At 49.0% G+C, this 16,447-nt stretch overlaps 8 protein-coding genes across 8 annotated transcripts; 3 read left to right on the forward strand and 5 right to left on the reverse strand.

Moving 5' to 3' along the window:
- Positions 1–85: 85 nt before the first annotated feature.
- Positions 86–4,397, reverse strand: BGW36DRAFT_461958 (leptomycin B resistance protein pmd1; the record flags this gene model as incomplete). Its single annotated transcript, XM_046222151.1, has 3 exons — positions 86–841; positions 901–4,151; positions 4,227–4,397. The coding sequence occupies 3 exons, from the start codon at positions 4,395–4,397 to the stop codon at positions 496–498; spliced, it is 3,768 nt and encodes a 1,255-aa protein (XP_046070959.1). The 3' UTR covers positions 86–495.
- Positions 187–505, forward strand: BGW36DRAFT_296692 (uncharacterized protein; the record flags this gene model as incomplete). The annotated part of the gene is made up of 2 exons (XM_046211296.1): positions 187–312; positions 347–505. Coding segments are annotated over 2 exons (285 nt in total), but the record flags the coding sequence as incomplete, so codon positions are not given.
- A 1,368-nt stretch (positions 4,398–5,765) lies between the features above and the next one.
- Positions 5,766–8,821, reverse strand: BGW36DRAFT_380084 (uncharacterized protein). The gene is made up of 4 exons (XM_046216287.1): positions 8,383–8,821; positions 6,202–8,334; positions 5,976–6,145; positions 5,766–5,920 (listed from the first exon to the last, which is right to left on the reverse strand). The coding sequence occupies exons 1-4, from the start codon at positions 8,677–8,679 to the stop codon at positions 5,860–5,862; spliced, it is 2,661 nt and encodes an 886-aa protein (XP_046070961.1). The 5' UTR covers positions 8,680–8,821; the 3' UTR covers positions 5,766–5,859.
- A 48-nt stretch (positions 8,822–8,869) lies between these two features.
- On the forward strand, positions 8,870–9,882 carry BGW36DRAFT_180322 (small subunit of nuclear cap-binding protein complex). Its single transcript, XM_046209720.1, has 5 exons — positions 8,870–9,068; positions 9,140–9,240; positions 9,293–9,337; positions 9,390–9,581; positions 9,631–9,882. Exons 1-5 carry the CDS (start codon positions 9,006–9,008, stop codon positions 9,758–9,760), a joined length of 531 nt encoding a protein of 176 aa, XP_046070962.1. The 5' UTR covers positions 8,870–9,005; the 3' UTR covers positions 9,761–9,882.
- Positions 9,559–10,897, reverse strand: BGW36DRAFT_380089 (glutamine amidotransferase subunit pdxT). Its single transcript, XM_046216288.1, has 2 exons — positions 10,483–10,897; positions 9,559–10,426 (listed from the first exon to the last, which is right to left on the reverse strand). Exons 1-2 carry the CDS (start codon positions 10,776–10,778, stop codon positions 9,877–9,879), a joined length of 846 nt encoding a protein of 281 aa, XP_046070963.1. The 5' UTR covers positions 10,779–10,897; the 3' UTR covers positions 9,559–9,876.
- BGW36DRAFT_380090 (uncharacterized protein) lies at positions 10,898–12,460 on the forward strand. Its single transcript, XM_046216289.1, has one exon. The coding sequence runs from the start codon at positions 11,177–11,179 to the stop codon at positions 12,221–12,223; it is 1,047 nt and encodes a 348-aa protein (XP_046070964.1). The 5' UTR covers positions 10,898–11,176; the 3' UTR covers positions 12,224–12,460.
- Positions 12,387–14,121, reverse strand: BGW36DRAFT_180349 (putative glucan endo-1,3-beta-glucosidase precursor). The gene is made up of 2 exons (XM_046209721.1): positions 13,951–14,121; positions 12,387–13,884 (listed from the first exon to the last, which is right to left on the reverse strand). Exon 2 carries the CDS (start codon positions 13,877–13,879, stop codon positions 12,548–12,550), a length of 1,332 nt encoding a protein of 443 aa, XP_046070965.1. The 5' UTR covers positions 13,880–13,884; positions 13,951–14,121; the 3' UTR covers positions 12,387–12,547.
- A 1,157-nt stretch (positions 14,122–15,278) lies between these two features.
- On the reverse strand, positions 15,279–16,217 carry BGW36DRAFT_298301 (putative 1-acylglycerol-3-phosphate acyltransferase; the record flags this gene model as incomplete). The annotated part of the gene is made up of 2 exons (XM_046211421.1): positions 15,279–15,445; positions 15,503–16,217. 2 exons carry the CDS (start codon positions 16,215–16,217, stop codon positions 15,279–15,281), a joined length of 882 nt encoding a protein of 293 aa, XP_046070966.1.
- Between the last annotated feature and the right edge of the window lie 230 nt (positions 16,218–16,447).

Here is a 16,447-nt window from a genome sequence, read left to right on the forward strand (position 1 = left end):
TGCTACCGTTTATCCTATTACAGTGTGTGTGGCTGACACTAGCCTACAAGCACTATAAGGCCTCGCGGTGTCAATATAGGGAGTAGTCCTATTAGCTATATGATGAATTTGCCGAGTAATTGTAATCCCTCAAATGCTCTCTGGTGTGGCCGCCTGATTCCAACCGAAGGCGCTTGTTAAGCCCCAATTAATGAGACTACGCGAGGCTTTGCCTCAATTCAAAAACGCGTATGCCTGATTAATGGCGCCTCCCGCACAACAGCGGCCGAAGCGCTGAATATTGAACTGCACTTACTCTCAATTAAGCTTCAAGTGGAGTAAATTTACCAGGGAGACGGCCTTTTAGCTGCGTACTGGCGTGACCCGCGCCATATCTGAGAGCTTAATTCGACAATATCCTGAGAGTGAGATCAAGCTCGGCGGTTATATTCCCATGGAGGTAAGTTTAAAATCAAACCCGGGCTTAATGGGTTCGACTACTGATAAATGCCTTTATTATTGCTGACCCCTATTGTATAGGTTGTAGTATTTCCCTCGCCGCGCAACGAGGTCCTCATGGGAACCCGACTCGGTGATGCGGCCGCGGTCCAGCACATAGATGACGTCTGCATTTCTCACCGTACTCAGGCGATGAGCAATGGTAAGAGTGGTACGGCCTTCCACTGCACTGTCCAACGCTGCTTGAATTAGCTTCTCAGACTTCGCGTCTACAGCAGATGTGGCCTCGTCCAGTAACAGAATAGCGGGCTGCTGCAACAGGGCACGAGCCAGCGCCAGCCTCTGCTTTTGACCACCGCTCAGTTGGCTCCCACGATTCCCTACTGTAGTAGAGAATCCATCCCTACAAGTAGTCTTGGTTAGTCTCAATCATGCAGTCATAAGGAGGAGTGGATTGCGTACGGTAGGGATAGGATAAAGTCATAGATATTTGCGCTTTTGCAAGCAGATATGATCATCTCCTCCGAAGTGGCTTCGACATCAAGTCCAAACAGCAAATTCTCCCTGATCGTGCCATCATACAAGTTGGGTTCTTGAATAACCAGACCCAGATTCTGTCGATACCCTTTCACATTCAACGAGGTTATCGGCTGACCGTCAATCAGGATTTCCCCTTCCGTTGGATCGTAGAATCTTTCCAGAAGAGCAATCATCGTGCTTTTGCCACTTCCTGTTTCCCCAACAAGCGCAACATGTTGCCCAGGTTCAATCGTCAATGAGATGCCATCCAGAACAAGACCTGATCGGGAAGGATACTGAAAAGAAACATTTCGGAACTCAATCCTGCCTTGGACCTGTCTGAGGCTATGCCCTCTGGGATCTAGTGGGTCGATTTTCGATTTTCGATCGAAAAGGGTCTTGAAATCTTGCGCAGACTTCTTAGCCTTGCCGATATCCGGGGCAAAGGAGAAGACGAGGCCTGCGGAAAATGCACCCATGACGATGGAGGAAAAAACAGTGACAAACTGGAAGGTTGAGTATTCACGCCACACGATTAGCCGGCCACCATACCAGAATCCGAGTCCGGAACAGGCGTAGAGAAGGGACTGTGACAGGGCATAGAGTGCCGAGGTTCTCAAATTAGTTCTGAGACTAGCATGGCTGGAGACCTCAAGGGTACGTTTAAAGTTCTGTAGCACATCCTGCTCTCTCGTCAACGCAAAGACAGTTTGAACAGACGTCACCGCCTCAGTCGCGTAGGCAGCAGAGTTTTTATTGACTCTATCAGTTTGCTCTTGCAACTTCCCAACGAGCCACACACCATAGAAACCGCATCCAATAAGCACAGGTATGACAGAGGAGCAGACAAGCGCTAGTTTCCACCCAAAGATACACCCCACTACAAACGCGCTTACCAGAGTAGAAACAGCAATCAGGATAGTTCCTAATGTCGTCCCACTGATACCCTCCAGATTCGTCGACTCCACAGAGAGAAGGGATGTCAATGCCCCGGTACTGTTTTCGTCCTTGTCAAAGAAGGAGATTTCTTGCCGGATAATTGCTTCCAGACTTTGATAGCGAGCCTGGCACACAAGCCGTTCGGAGCAGTAGGCAAATGCGACTCCCTGAACAACGAAAACCAAAAGCTCCGCCAGAGCAAGAACCATAAACATGAGAGACCAGAAACCCGCCCGACTGCGGATGAGGCTACCTTCACTGAGCGGTAGTGAGATGGCTGTAATGGCCTTTCCAAACAAGATGGCGGAAATCGGCTCTTCGAACCCAGCAATGATGGAAGCCACCAGGCCGAGTAAGATGATATGGAGCTCCCTTGAATTCAGAGACACAACAAAGCTGGCCAGAGCTAAAGATGAGTGACTGTTCGGTTTCTTGACCTGGCCATGTCCCTGTGCCGTCAAGGGGCTACCTGGAATCTCATCCATTGAGGCAGCATAGGTATCCATTTCTTTACCGATAGACACTGTTTCTGTACTATCAACCATGATCTTATCACCTAATGCATGTTCCGAGCTATTCTCTTGAGCTTGGGCCTCTACCAGGCGGAAATAATCACCCTGAAGTTGTATGAGCTCTTGGTGTTTACCCTGCTCGACCAGTGTACCGCTGTCTAGTACCATGATGTTATCCGCGTCTTGGATGGTTGACAGTCTGTGTGCAATAACAATAGTAGTGCAAGTGCTTCTCATTACTTTCAGTTCTCTTTGTACCTGAAGCTCCGTTGTAGTGTCCAATGCAGAGGTTGCCTCGTCGAGGATGAGAATCTTCGGTCGTCCAATAATTGCCCGGGCAATGGCAACCCTCTGCTTCTGACCTCCAGATAGCTGCGATCCTCGAGCACCGACACAAGTCCGGTATCCATCTGGCAGCTGCATTATAAAGTCGTGGGCACAGGCCACCTTTGCCGCCGTCTCGACCATTCTTTGCTTCTCCTCTTCCGTCTGACTCTCGTACTTAGTGCCGATAAGCCCGTGTGCGATATTATCCATCACCGAAGTGTTGAAAAGAGTAGGCTCTTGACTAACCAGACGAATCTGTCTACGAAGGGACTTGAGATTAATATCGCGGATGTCAAGGTTGTCGAGTAGTATCCGACCGGCCACAGGATCGTAGAAGCGCTCGAGAAGATGACCAACGGTACTTTTCCCAGCCCCCGAGAAGCCAACAATGGCGGTAATCTGCCCAGGTCGAAACGTCAGGCTCAGATGGTCCGCGACCACGACGGTGGGGCGAGAAGGATAAATATGCTTTACATCACAGAATTCGATCTGGCCAACTATTTCATCGCTAATGACCAGGCCGTCGGTCGACGATGAGTCAATGGGAGAATTGCGATTTATCAGGCTGAAGACTCGCCCTCCTGCAGCAATAGCTGATACGAAGGCCCCTGCGTTGGCTCCCACTCCGAGGACGGAGAAAGCCGCTGACGTGATAGCCAGTGCGATGGTGACCACTGCGGTGAAACTCGCGTTCCCGAATGATAAGTAGCGAGAGCCTTGCCAAAAGGCTAGGGCGACATTGAGATACCCAGTTCCGACGGCAAACCCGATCATGGCCCCCATGAAGCTCTTTAAGCGGAATCCATGTTTCTCCGCCGCATTTAGATGCGCTCTATAACGGTCCAGGACGTCTCTTTGCATCCCAAGGGCTGTTGTGTATTGGATGGCGCCAAGAGCCTCCTCAGCCAGAGAGCCACCCGCAGAGTATGCTTCCATTGCTTTCCCGCTATAGCGGACTGCGATCTTATTGCCTCCGAGCAGGAGAATCACGCCAACGACAATGCACCAGATCAGCATAAAGGTAATCTTCCACTGGACAGCAAAGGCGATGACAAAAGTCGCACCAAGGGTCCCAACGGCGCTGAGAGTAAGAGCAAGCTTTTGTGACAGACCTTCCTGGATCAAGTTGGCATCCGACGTGAGCTGGCTGGCTATCTGGCCGGAGCCTCGGTCGTCAAAGAGCGCAACATTTTGCCTCAGGATCGACTCCATGCAGTGCACCTTTATGCGCCGCGTCATCTTCGCGCCAATGTAGATGAATCCGGCCGTGGATACATACTGTGTGATGAACGACCCGATTGCGATGTAGAGGAAGTACAGGGTGTAATGGTCGATGGCGCCAGAAGAGTTTTCATGGCCTCCAGCTGCTTGGTTTTCGGTTTGGACAAAAATATATGCAATGCGACTGAATACTAACTTCACTCTCACCCGTCAGTCAGAAATCTACGAGGAGTTATTGAGGGGGGAAGGAAAATGAGAATTAGTCTTTACAGTCGGTATAGGTTGACAAGCACCAGCGAGAATCGCCGCAATGGCATAAATGGAAAGAAGCACAATGTCAATAGTGGTCGCATAGCGATAAAGCCCGAGAAATGTGATCTGCACATCGGAGAAATCAATCTGTTGTTGAAGAATGCTCTCCTCCGAATTCTTGGGAGGCATGGTAGTCGTCTGAGCTGATGATGCTATCCTCAGGATATTCTATCCATGGAATTCTGCTCCAGCCGAACAGCCTACTGCCCGATACATATCACCTACTCAAAAATCCAAAGCACAATCGGGGACTAGGAAGGGAAAGGCTCGGCCAACAGGGATCATGGATTCGCCGTATCACGGCTAAATCGCATCAAACACATTAGCGTTGGATATGAGGGCTTAGTGACCGCGATCGATCTGCAGTTTCTTTTTTATAAGACTCATCCAAGCTACTATCCGATTGATCAAAGATGACATAACTGCTACTTCGTGTGATGCCTTTTGCTTTTACCCTCCTCAGTTTGCCCACCCACTTTTGTACTAGTTGAATCTCGGGTCTGCTGTCGCCATAAAGGATGATGCATGACGCTAATATCGAAAGGCCATCAGTTGAATCCAAACTGGCCCCTGATGCTGCGCCGCAAATTCAATATATTGCGCTAGATGTGACAAACTCTACTGAAAGACGTATCAACAGGCTGTCTTGACTTGGAAAGGAGAAGACTGCTGGTTTGGCATTCATACAGAAACTCATTGATGTGGCCGTGAATAGTTCTATTCAATGAGTTAGTACTGATCATACTGTTTTTATTGCGGTACGAATATAATAGTGGAAATCAATGGGAAGCTATAATATATTAGAAACACCCTGGCAAGGCCTCCTGCTACCACTAGGATGGCCTGGTGGTCAAGCGTCATCCGTAAGACCCTAAGCGATGCCAGAACCAAGGGTTCGGGGGGTTTGTTGCGTGTTACCAACCCCTTTCGATTAATTGCATAGGCCTAGTCCTAGGAGTCTTATTGTGGGCAATATGGCCAGCGAGTTGGCATCCTTATTAACATATTAATGTTGGTTAGAGCTATTGCACAGGTACGGGACGAGTGATCTATGATTTGGTTATCCTGCAATTAGTCTCATACCCCCCCTCTTCTCGGCGACTAATGCGACTAATAGGCGGCACAGCGGGAACCAAAGTAGGACCCACTGCGAGTGGGGGGGGTTTTTTTGCCAATTGGCGTATTTAGCGCCAACCATCGCGTGATTCATGCACAGCCAACATCTTTGACGTATGTATCTTCCATGGCCAAGTATCGACGACAAACTAAACTCTCAACCAAAATGTCTAGCCATTCATAATGGAAACCTGAACAACCGACTCTCCAAAGTCGTTCAACAACGTATTTCCCTTTCCTATCAACACGAAAGCCGACAACACACACACAAGATCAGATAATTATAGTTTGTTGGTCGCTAATCACGTGACAATATTGCCCTAGAGAACTAGGCAGTGAGGAGTAAAAAACTGAGACTACGTACCCTTGTCCTACGACCATTCTAGAATTTGGCACATGATATCATTATTTTGGCATTAATGAAGATAAAGCAAGACAGCCTCGCCCAATTTCTAGTACTAAGACAAAAAAAATCCTACGATAAGCCTGAATTTAGGCGCTCTAGCCTCGCTGTAATAGCATCTATGACTGCAGATCTGTAGAACTTGTTAAGAATATTCAAGGCGGAGAGCAGGAAGAAATGAAACTTACTCTCTGTCTATCATCTTCATTGCATCCGCCACTTTTGCTCGTTGTAGCCTTTGTGGGATTTTTGGTTGCGAGCTTGGACTAGTGAAGCCACCACCCGTCTCAGCAGTAACTTGTTGTTCTGCTGATATGCGCTTCACCTCTGCTAAGAGATCCTCAGCAAGTGATTTGGCCTAGAGAAAGTGATTAGTTAGTCATGTAAAGTGTAGAGTAAATGGAAATTACGTACTGTTTCCAGCCGTTTGCCCAATGTTTCACCGTGCTCGTCATCACCGGTCTTTGAGAGGGAAGTAGACAAGTTATCAATCTCCCCTATCCAATTCTTTTCTTTGTCGCTGAGAGGGCGACCTCCAAGATTTGAGATCTTAGTGCGAATGCGCGAGTAGCGTGACAGAAGCTCGTCTTGTCTCTTCTTCGCGGCGGCTAGCCTTTTGTCTAGGGCTTCCTCGTTTCTGGACCCCTTTTGTCGTTGACCATCCTCTCCAATGTGGCTGGAGACATTCTGGATTCGCTCAGCCACAGTAGCGATTCCCTCTAGTTGGTCCCTCATCTCTCCTCGGAGGCGCTCACAGCGACGGAAGAGGTCTGCAGCTGCCTTTTCAAGCAACCCGGTATGTGCAGCAAGTACTCGGTGTGCGGCTGCAACAGTGTCAAGGGTTGAAGGTGAAAGACGGATAGGCTCTCGTAAAGTGCCCTTGTGTCTGTGAGGTACGTTGTCTTCAACAAATGATTTAAGAGGCTCCTCAGCGTAAAATATTGCCGGCACCTGGTACGGCGCACGTCGAGGTTTAGAAAGGAGCGGAAGAGGCGGAGTGGGGGTATTAAGATTGGAAATGATTGATTCCGAAAATGACTGGTAAGCCTTATTGTAGGGTTCATCGAGAACCGCAGCTTGAGGGGAGAATCCTCTATACGTAAGAAGAAGGTATCCAAGATCGTAATCCGAAATTACCAAAGAGTTCGAAAAGTGGGCTGGCTGTTCAGATAACGAAGAGTCATTCTCGTTAAGTTGAATAAGCAGCTCACGAACAGCAATTGCCCCGTCACAAATGACATTTAGGCGAAACTGTGATCCCGAAGTATCTTGAGATTGCAGTTCAGCTTCTAATCGCTGGGCCCATGAGGAAAGTGAGATAAAGGACACATTGTTGGCAGTTGTGAGGAAAAAGCTGTATCGAGAGTAGATATCCCGCGTAAAGGTTGGCCAGCAATTTGATTCACGCAGTTGTTCTCTTACAGTATCCAAAGACTCAACAAGCACTAGATCTGCCGGTTCTGAAAGAGGCGTTCTGAATGTATTGGATCTAGCTTTTGGAAGCCATTGACCCTCCACGCCATCTAGTTCCAAGCAAATGTGCACCCGGCCGCTTGTAGTTGACAAGCATATAATTGTTGCAGATAGACCTTCTTGCTCGTTTTCCTCCAGCACGCCCTCGTCATCCTCACCCATCATCAAAATTTCGGTGTTGAGCTTCGCAGGAATCACGAACAGATCGGTCACATTGAGATCATCAATCTGTTCACCAGCATCAAATTGAAATGGCCCTTGCAGGCGAGGAATTGCGCTGGGGTTCATAGGGCGCTTAAAAACCTCCATTTCTGAAACTCTGTCTGCTTCGGGAGCATCCAATGAATCCTGATCATCGATTTCTTTCAGCCATTCGTATTGCTGTCGACACGCAACTAGCTCGTCTTCAACGACTTCTGTTCCAGAGTAATGATCTTCTACAGCAGCAAGCTTTGGGATGATTGCTGCGGAGAGCGCCGGTATTGTAGCAGGTGGTGCTCTCCATTTGGAAGGAAGCAAGGGACAAAGAGCGTATAAGTCTCCAGGTCTCATTGCAACCCAGAGTGTCATTGGCGCCCATGCATCTTCCCCCTCCTGAGCAGTGCCACCAAAGGACGCAGACGCAACTTCCATGTCAAAAGCGTCCGCAGAGAATCCCTTGTTCTTGCCGAAGCCAAGAGGCGTAAAGTCTTCGTCCGATGAATTTCCGTCAACAAGCTTCTTCAAATCAATAGCCAAAGAAGGCCTGTCAAATGACCAGAGATTGTTGCGGTCCAACTCCCATACTCGAACTGCAGCATCTGCCGTGACGGTTACTATACAAGCTTCGACATTGGTGTGAGCACCTAGCGGATGCCACAATGCTGAGATAACGGGGGACTCCGGAATAACATGCGTTGTAGGGCCAAGTTGATAAGTCTTTAGGCGAAGTGGCGCGGTCTCAGAGCTTGAAAGATGCGACGAATCTGGTAGTATCGTAATATGGACAGTATGAGCAGTTACGACTGCCATGAAGACTCCATTCGGGGATATCAATAATTGTCTAATTTCACCGTAAACAGGAACGGTCAAAACCTAACGAGGTCAGCTCATAAATAACGGATGTGGATTAGACCGACAAACCCTGTAGAGCTCCTTTTTGCTACTCGCTCCTTTATCGACTTCCGAGACCTTCTTTTTCAATTTCGACTGAGAATTCCATTCTCCTTTTAACGTCGCTAGATCGGACCACCTGATTTGGTTGTCGACCACAGCGAACACCTCTGTGCCTCGCTGAGCCAAGGTTCTCTGGGGACCATCGTAGGCGTCGGGATTTTGAGCTTTTTTATCGACACTTGCTGATGGGTTTCCAGTAAAGAACGAAGCGCCTGGCGACGGGCGACAAAGCCAAGGTGGCGTATGACTGATTACTTTGGGCATCCTGGTGCGTCGGTGATAGCCACCGGCCTGGGATACACCTTTGATGGAAACTCGGCGATATTATAATGAGAGGAACATTGATTTGAAGCAAGCCTTGTTGCCCAATGTAGGGGAAATGCGGTGCGAAGAATAAGTCTCTGCGTGGAGGTTGGAACAAGAAATTCGACTGGGCTGCGGAGGAGCTGTGAGGTGTGCGCTAGACGCGCGCGCTAAGGCGGAGCTTAGCTTGCAATTACAAAGGAAGGAACTGCCCAGGCCGCACCACAACTTCGTCCTGCAACCTACTTATATGTTCTAACAGCACCACGAACGAGCCCAGAGACACGATGCAGAAGTATCCGAGCACGGTCGACCGCCTCGATAGGCCGAGTCCTTACTACCAAGGCAAGGTATGGCTTTATTTCTCCTCTTTCTCTAAGCGTTCTCGTCCCATCCGCGTTGCTGATCTTTGCGTCACTAGAACAAACGTCGCCGGAACAACGATCGCGAAGATAATGTCGAAAAGGCAGAGGATCCTAACGATAGCCTGAAGGATGCCACGACTCTCTATGTCGGAAACCTGTAGGTTTGCTGTGTGCATGAACTGCAACAACCAAGCTAAAGCGAGACCTAGTTCTTTCTACACAACCGAGGAGCAGATCCACGAACTTTTCGCCAAGTAGGAACCGAGCCTTTTATTAAATATTGACCGCCTATTAATTGATTTATAGGTGCGGTGAGATCAAGCGCCTAGTGATGGGACTCGACCGCTTCCAGAAAACGCCTTGCGGCTTCTGCTTCGTCGAATACTATACCCATCAAGACGCGATAGACTGTCTCAAATACATTGGAGGCACAAAGCTTGATGAAAGAATTATTCGGACGGATTTGGATCCTGGGTTCCAGGAAGGTCGTCAATACGGGTAATTAATGAAGCGCTATTGTTCGGAATCTAAGCTAACTATATGCTAGACGTGGAAAATCTGGCGGTCAAGTACGAGACGAATACCGCGAGGAATACGACCCAGGGCGTGGCGGATACGGTAGATCAATGGCAGACCAGCGTAGACGAGAGGAAGAAGAATATGGAAGGGGAAGGTAGGAGGTTTGATATTGTACAATATACACCGGCGTTTGGAGAATCCGATATCAGTCACATATTCAATACCCATACGAGCTGAATTCTAATGATCGTGTCATCACCCTGTTGCTGAATCTTTAACCACTCTCGCGTGTCTGTTTCACGGCATCTTGTACCTGGCGCAGCCACCACAAATGAATTCGAGGATCATCTGTCAACTCTGGGTGAAAGCTGGTGCCAAAAACATTACCTTGCTTGACTGCAATGATGTCCTCGGCCTCCTTCTCGGCGTCTATATTTACCCCAGTCTTAGCCACCAATCGAGCTGTTCTGCCTGGTAGCTTCGCTAGTACTTCCACTGCTTGTTCTGCGGCTGCCCGTGATGGTGCTACCACCGTCTCGTCACGTCGGCTTTCTGCGATTTGTATTCCCTCCTGAGATGGCAAGATTTTCTCGACTACAGGGGCCCTGATGAAAACCCCGTTGAATGGCGATGGATCAGAGGGAGGGAGAAACGGCAGTTCCAAGGGCGCCTGAAAACTTTCCGCTTGTCGACCAAAGTGATTGCGATTGACCCTGACATCGATGCCTCCAATAAGCTCTTGTCCACCTTTCTTTGTGCGGTTCGCGGATTCAGCGAGAAGAATCAGGCCGGCGCAAGTGCCCCATGTTGGTCGCCGATGTAGCCTATCAAGTCTGTTATTCCAATAACCCAGAGGAACAGCTGGATGCGTGGAACATACTTCACAAAATCTCTCAGCGGTTCCAGCAGATCTGAACTAGCTGCCACGAGCGAAATAGTCGTGCTCTCGCCTCCAGGCAAAACGAGAGCGTCACAGCTGTCCAGCTGAGCTTTCGTTCGTACCTCTATAAATTGCCATTGTGCAGAAGAGCCGTTTTCTGATTGCGATAAGATATTTGCCGCCTTTTTCAGGAGTTGTATGTGCTCATAAAATGCGCCCTGTAATGCTAACACGCCAACTGTAATCATTCTTGTTTTTTCTATCATTTTTGTCTTTCGTTTGCAATGGATGCACATGAAATTGAGTCATCGCCGCATATTTATTCCGCCCTCGCTCTCCGCGGAATTCAATTCTGCCACCGCCCTGGCGCCCCGCCTTCCACTACGAGGCTGACATGCTTATATGAGTACAGTCTGCTGCTTCTTGTGGTGCATGGACTGGTGACCTGATAATGCCTGTGTGTAGATTGAAGCAGTTCGCAAAGTATTTTCTTTTCGGGTTCAATCAGGAGCTTGAGGCTGTTCATCTCCAGTCTTCCAAGCTGCGCCATTGGAATACACCCCGGACGTAGTTCCGCCTTACTGTTGACTATTACTAGTTCCTCATTGCTTGCTTGGAATTACAAATCGCTAATACATTTCATTTACCCCTGAATAGCGATATTCCAAGCCCAACCAGGGAAGCAGCAGCAGTCATGGCTAATCCGGACAAACCATCTCTCACACGATGGTACATCGACACTCGCCAACTCTCCGAGACAACCACCAACCTCCCCCTTCTCGAGACTCTACAGCCAGACGATCAAACATCCGTGCAGAAATTCCTCCGTCTTCCAGATCGACACATGTCGCTAGCATCAAACCTGCTCAAATACCTCTTCATCCACCGAACATGTCGCATACCCTGGACCCAAGTCATCATCAGTCGAACCCCCAAACCTCATCAGCGACCATGTTACATTCCTTCGACTCAAACACGGCCAGATGGTGGACTGATACCCGCCGTTGAATTCAACGTCAGTCACCAGGCCTCCTTCGTCGCCCTTGCAGGCTGCCGCACAAGCTCCTCAACGACCACCTCACAGACCGCCGTCAGCGAAAAAACCCCCGCCACGCAAGCTGCTCTCTTCGCCTCACCACTGCCCGCCTCATCCCCAATTCCATCTATACCACAGGTAGGTATTGACATCACCTGCGTCGACGAACCAGGCCGTCGCCGCAACAAGACGCCAACGACGGCCAACGAACTCGCCGAATTCGTAGATATCTTCAAAGAGGTATTCTCACCCCGCGAAATCTCCAGCATGAAACAAATTCCCATATCATCAAAACCACTACACGACCGAATAAAATCCAACCTGCGTCTCTTCTACGCCTACTGGGCGCTGAAAGAGGCGTATATCAAGATGACTGGCGAAGCGCTACTTGCACCGTGGTTACAAGAACTGGAATTCACGAATGTGGTGCCGCCAGCGCCAGTAGGGCCGGATTCGGCGAGTCCGTGGAGCGAACCGTATAGGGGCGTTGAGACGTGGTTTTATGGAAGGAAGGTGGAGGATGTGAGGATTGAGCTTGTTGCGTTTGAGAACGATTATCTTGTTGCGACGGCGGCGAGGGGTGGGGAGTTCGGGGCTGAGGGAGTGTTGAAGCAGAGTGATGACTCATGGGGTGTGTTGGAGCAGGTTGATTTGGAGAGGGATGTTAGACCATGTGCGACTGGGAATTGTCAATGTTTGGGGTGAGGGAGGATACGTAGCGTTTCGGATTCGGCACGGATATTCCTGGAGTATGAACTGGATATGGCAGTGTTAAGTGCTGGCACTTGGTATAGGATATATGAATATATTAAACCATTTTCGTAAGTGCATGTATCTACGAAACAACGTCAAAAGATAGGGTAATATTTCAATTTGGCCTAACCAATAGCAAGACTGGTATATGTACATAAAACTGAGGAATGAGGGAAACTCCGAACCACCAACCAAACCAGAACCCCTTTCCTTAGACCGGAGAATTTCAATTCCTGACTAACGTATACCGAAACTACTTCAAATATTTGTAATTTCTCAAGCTTTGAAGCATGGAAGACCTTTGAGGAAGTCCAGAATGCTCTGCCAGTTGATACCTTTCTTAGTACCCTGACCGCCTTGACCGCCCTGACCAGGCTGTGATGTGCTTGGGGTATTGGCATCCTTGGAGTCCTTTGCACCTTTGGCAGGAGCACTCGGGCCTGCAGTTGCATTTCCTCCACCCACGACAACCGTCAACGACTTGGGGCTTCCATCAAACACGCTTCCGGATTGGTCGGCTCCATTTGTGGGAGCGACATCATCATAAGGGAACGAATAACCGCGTTTGTCGAGATTGGCAGCATGCACGATACGGGCATAGTGGTTAGTGATTGGGTTTTGATAGTAGTTGGAAGGATTCTCGTTGGCTGGAGTGTTATTGTTAACCAAGAGTGTCGATCTGTTGAATGCAGCTGCCAATCGAGCAGTAATAGCATCCTTCTCCTGGTTGCCAGAAACCGCAAATGGCCCACTGCTGCAGCTGAAAATGTCCGTGGCGGCAGGTTTGCTATATGTGGCAGCACCATTTCCGAAATTGAGTACATTGTTGGAAACCGTAGCGCCTACATTTCCAGCTGACATCTGCGTGTTGACGGTCAATGAGCCACTGCTATATTTGCTCCATACTTGGTCTACGTATGACGAGTAGTATCCGTTGAAGAGAGATGAGTTCATCACAATACCGGTGTTTGGGCTGACGGCTCGGAGATTCGCGCCGTTTTTCTGCACAATAAGCTGGTTCCAGCCGGCGTTGTCCTTTGCCTGCTGGGAATTGAGACCGGAGCAGATTGTGTCGAGGCCGTTAGATGGGAGACCAGATATATGCTGCGTTTGACCGGAGGTATTGGTCAAAGTCAATGATATCGGCAAGCTCACAAAGTCGACATAGCTGATGTTGGCATAGAGCTGCGAATCGTTGAAGGTGAATTCGCAAAAGTCCCAGTAGGTGTTGTAGTTGGGGTCGGACTTGTTCGACGGGGATGGTTCAACCAGAGCAGGACCGGGGTTCAAGTAGAAAGTTATGGTAGCATCACGCGAGAACCACAATCGTGCCCCGGCGAGCCGTGGGATGGTGGCGGTGACCGAGTTTCCGACAGCTCCAAGGGGGATGGCACAATCAGCCCCAAGAGCCGCTTGGGTGCCTGATGGGGAGGTGGGATAGTAGGCTGTCTTGCCGTCTGATTTTAGAAGAAACAGCGCGTTGTTGTTGTCGATGGCTAGGCCGGTGATGTACGCATATACCGTGCCGGATGTTGTTTGATTCTGCAACACGATATCTAACGTCGTAGCCGTAGTCGCAGCCTTGACGGTATCTTTTTGGTGAGCCATCTTTTCTGTATGGAACATCAGTCATCTATATTCAATATACAATGAGCAATAAAGTAAGGATCCATGCTGACCTTTTCTCGTTTTTTCTTGGAATAATACTATCAATTGATGTGCCCCGTCAAATAATACAAACCGAAGCAGGTTCGATGCTGAAGATGGAGACGGTTGATGTAGAAGTTGCGAAGGAAGGAGTGATTCCACTGGCGCAAACTTTGTTGCACTCCAGGGATTGTCTGGTTATATATATATATCGATTGATATTTGATGAGTCACCCAGACATGGGCTGTCCTGCTTCTAGGATGACATATACGCCTCAAATGACACTATGAATGATACAGCCGGCTGACAGGGTAACGATGGTATAGCTCGAGCTCGGATTCGCGATGGAAGTGAGAAGGAAAAGAAGAAGGTGGGAGAATGTCGTATTGCTGGTCGTGCGACGAGCCGCGACTAGGCCTATCGTTATTAGGATTTACACAGTGTAGCCAGTCGACAAGTATAAGCTCGTTGCTTGGAGCCCATCATAGGACTGGCGATCCATGCCCGATCATCATCGATGCTGCATCATCACAGGAGAATCAGATGATGCCCATTCTGGTGGTGGTTCTCTTTCTTCCCCACAGCCACCAGAGACGCCTCCAAGTAAACCCCATAAATGCCCCGATTAGTGCGTATTCAGATGCGGCGTCTACTTTCACAACTAACCAGTGGGTGGCTATCCCGGCGCTATTGTAATTTCAACAGGAAGCGGTTAAAGTTTGGAGATGTCGTGTAGACGGCCTCCGTGTGGAGGAGGATTGTCCGCATCTGATCTGGTCATGTCGACGGTCTCGATGCCGATCAGCGAAAATATTAGATAATACGGTAATAAGAGCAACAACAATAATAAAGAATTATAAGGCTGTCAAGCCGTGCCAAGCATGCAGCAGCAGCAGGATTCGGGTCGAATCAGATCCGTAGGGTGTACGTAGTAAAAAGGACAAAGTCTGGTGATTTGATCGATCTCATCCTCTACATCACTGTTGCGATTCCGCCCTGGGTCAGTTGACCAGCGTCTGATGATGTAACACGTCAATTTTTTTTTTTGAATATTACTCCGATCCAATCAGCGATCCATTTTGGGTATATCTTTCTAAGTACACTGAAAACAACCCCGACTGTCAAGCCAGGCTTTGAAAGGGAAATAACAATGTAGGTAGATCCAGGCTGAGAGGCTGCTGGCACTCTCCTCTAAACAAAATTAATAAGCGCATTTTTAGTTTTCATCCATTCGTCACCGTTTCGTGTTTTCCTCGGGATTTTCATCCCAAGCAAAAAATTCTATGCAGTATTGACAATTCACACAATTCCAGCATCAGTGGTCGGCCCAGGTCAAGGCCAGAGCTTCACAGCCCAACTTTACAGTTCAACAGCTGTTGAGGACCCTCGGGGAGCTACACCATGGACCTGCTGTTGAGACTGCTGCGATAACTCAGTTAGAACCTTTAACATGGTCTCACGTGTGTCGTGGGTCAGCTGATCTACATTGGCAGGGGTGAGGTTCTTAGTTTCGATAGGAGGTAGCACTAGGTTCCCGTTAGCCACCGTGAGGGGTTACATTATAGGAGGTGAGGTTGACATACCTTTGATCTTGATCGAACCAGAATTGAAGCGAAGAGCCCGAAGGTTGAGCACATGTGCGTAATTTTCCACCACCACCGGCACAATGGGAACACCGGCCTTGACAGCTAAATGGAAAGCGCCCTTTTTGTAAGGCAGCAACTCGGGTTTGTTTGTATAGCTTCTTGTCCCCTCCGGAAAGATGAAGACACTCTGTCGGTACTCCTGCATTTCCTTCGCAGCTCCATCAAAAGCCTTCACCGCCGTCTCTCGGTTCGCTCGGTCAATGAAAACCGTACCCGACAGGGCCATGAACCAGCCCAGGAAAGGAATTGATTTCAAGGACTTCTTTGCCGTGACGCTGCAGTATGGCGGGAATATGGCGCCCAGCATAAGAACATCCAGCTCTGTTTGGTGGTTTCCAATGAAAACCGCAGGCCGCGTAGACAAGTATTGTTGTCCCTCAATGATATCAAACCGCACGCCCGTTGTAAATCGCATCACCCATTTAAAACTCCGCGCCGTAGCCCATTGGGACACGCGTCCGTATCCCACCAACCGGAGAAATATCGATGCAAGGACGCCATATGTAGCGCATACGATCAGGGAGGCATAGGAGGAGAGGCACCTGGCAATGAAGCCGGCCTTGGGGACGTTGGCTGCGGAAAGAGCGAATAGCGATATAGTCAGAGTGAAGTAGGATGCCAGCCCTGTGGTGATATAAGAAAGGACCGACATGGTTGAGGTGCCAACAATTCAATAGTTCCTGAAGACTGTTTGTTTGCTTGTCCGCTGCTGGCGTGGTCTTGCGGTTCGCGCAGGATGGTTGGTATGGGTCAGACTCGGCAGTGACGATCAAGAATTGGCCATGACCCCACAGCTTTGAATATGAATATAAACGAGAGAGCGGGCTGCTGCTGGTAATGATTAAATGTTGGTGTGGCTCAAGATTTTGCGGCGGGTGACCG

Source organism: Talaromyces proteolyticus (genome assembly GCF_021365285.1).
Source record: "Talaromyces proteolyticus strain PMI_201 chromosome Unknown BGW36scaffold_7, whole genome shotgun sequence".
In the NCBI taxonomy this organism is placed as follows: Eukaryota; Fungi; Ascomycota; class Eurotiomycetes; order Eurotiales; family Trichocomaceae; genus Talaromyces; species Talaromyces proteolyticus.

Coding starts and splice junctions, on each gene's coding strand:
- BGW36DRAFT_380090 (XM_046216289.1), top strand. CDS start 11,177: ATGGCTAATCCGGACAAACCATCTCTCACACGATGGTACATCGACACT.
- BGW36DRAFT_180322 (XM_046209720.1), top strand. CDS start 9,006: ATGCAGAAGTATCCGAGCACGGTCGACCGCCTCGATAGGCCGAGTCCT. Junction 9,241..9,292: donor ACTCTCTATGTCGGAAACCT/GTAGGTTTGCTG, acceptor AGCGAGACCTAG/TTCTTTCTACACAACCGAGG. Junction 9,338..9,389: donor ATCCACGAACTTTTCGCCAA/GTAGGAACCGAG, acceptor ATTGATTTATAG/GTGCGGTGAGATCAAGCGCC.
- BGW36DRAFT_380084 (XM_046216287.1), bottom strand. CDS start 8,679: ATGCCCAAAGTAATCAGTCATACGCCACCTTGGCTTTGTCGCCCGTCG. Junction 8,335..8,382: donor GCAAAAAGGAGCTCTACAGG/GTTTGTCGGTCT, acceptor TGACCTCGTTAG/GTTTTGACCGTTCCTGTTTA. Junction 6,146..6,201: donor TGGGCAAACGGCTGGAAACA/GTACGTAATTTC, acceptor CACTTTCTCTAG/GCCAAATCACTTGCTGAGGA.
- BGW36DRAFT_180349 (XM_046209721.1), bottom strand. CDS start 13,879: ATGGCTCACCAAAAAGATACCGTCAAGGCTGCGACTACGGCTACGACG.
- BGW36DRAFT_380089 (XM_046216288.1), bottom strand. CDS start 10,778: ATGTGCATCCATTGCAAACGAAAGACAAAAATGATAGAAAAAACAAGA. Junction 10,427..10,482: donor CCGCTGAGAGATTTTGTGAA/GTATGTTCCACG, acceptor CAGACTTGATAG/GCTACATCGGCGACCAACAT.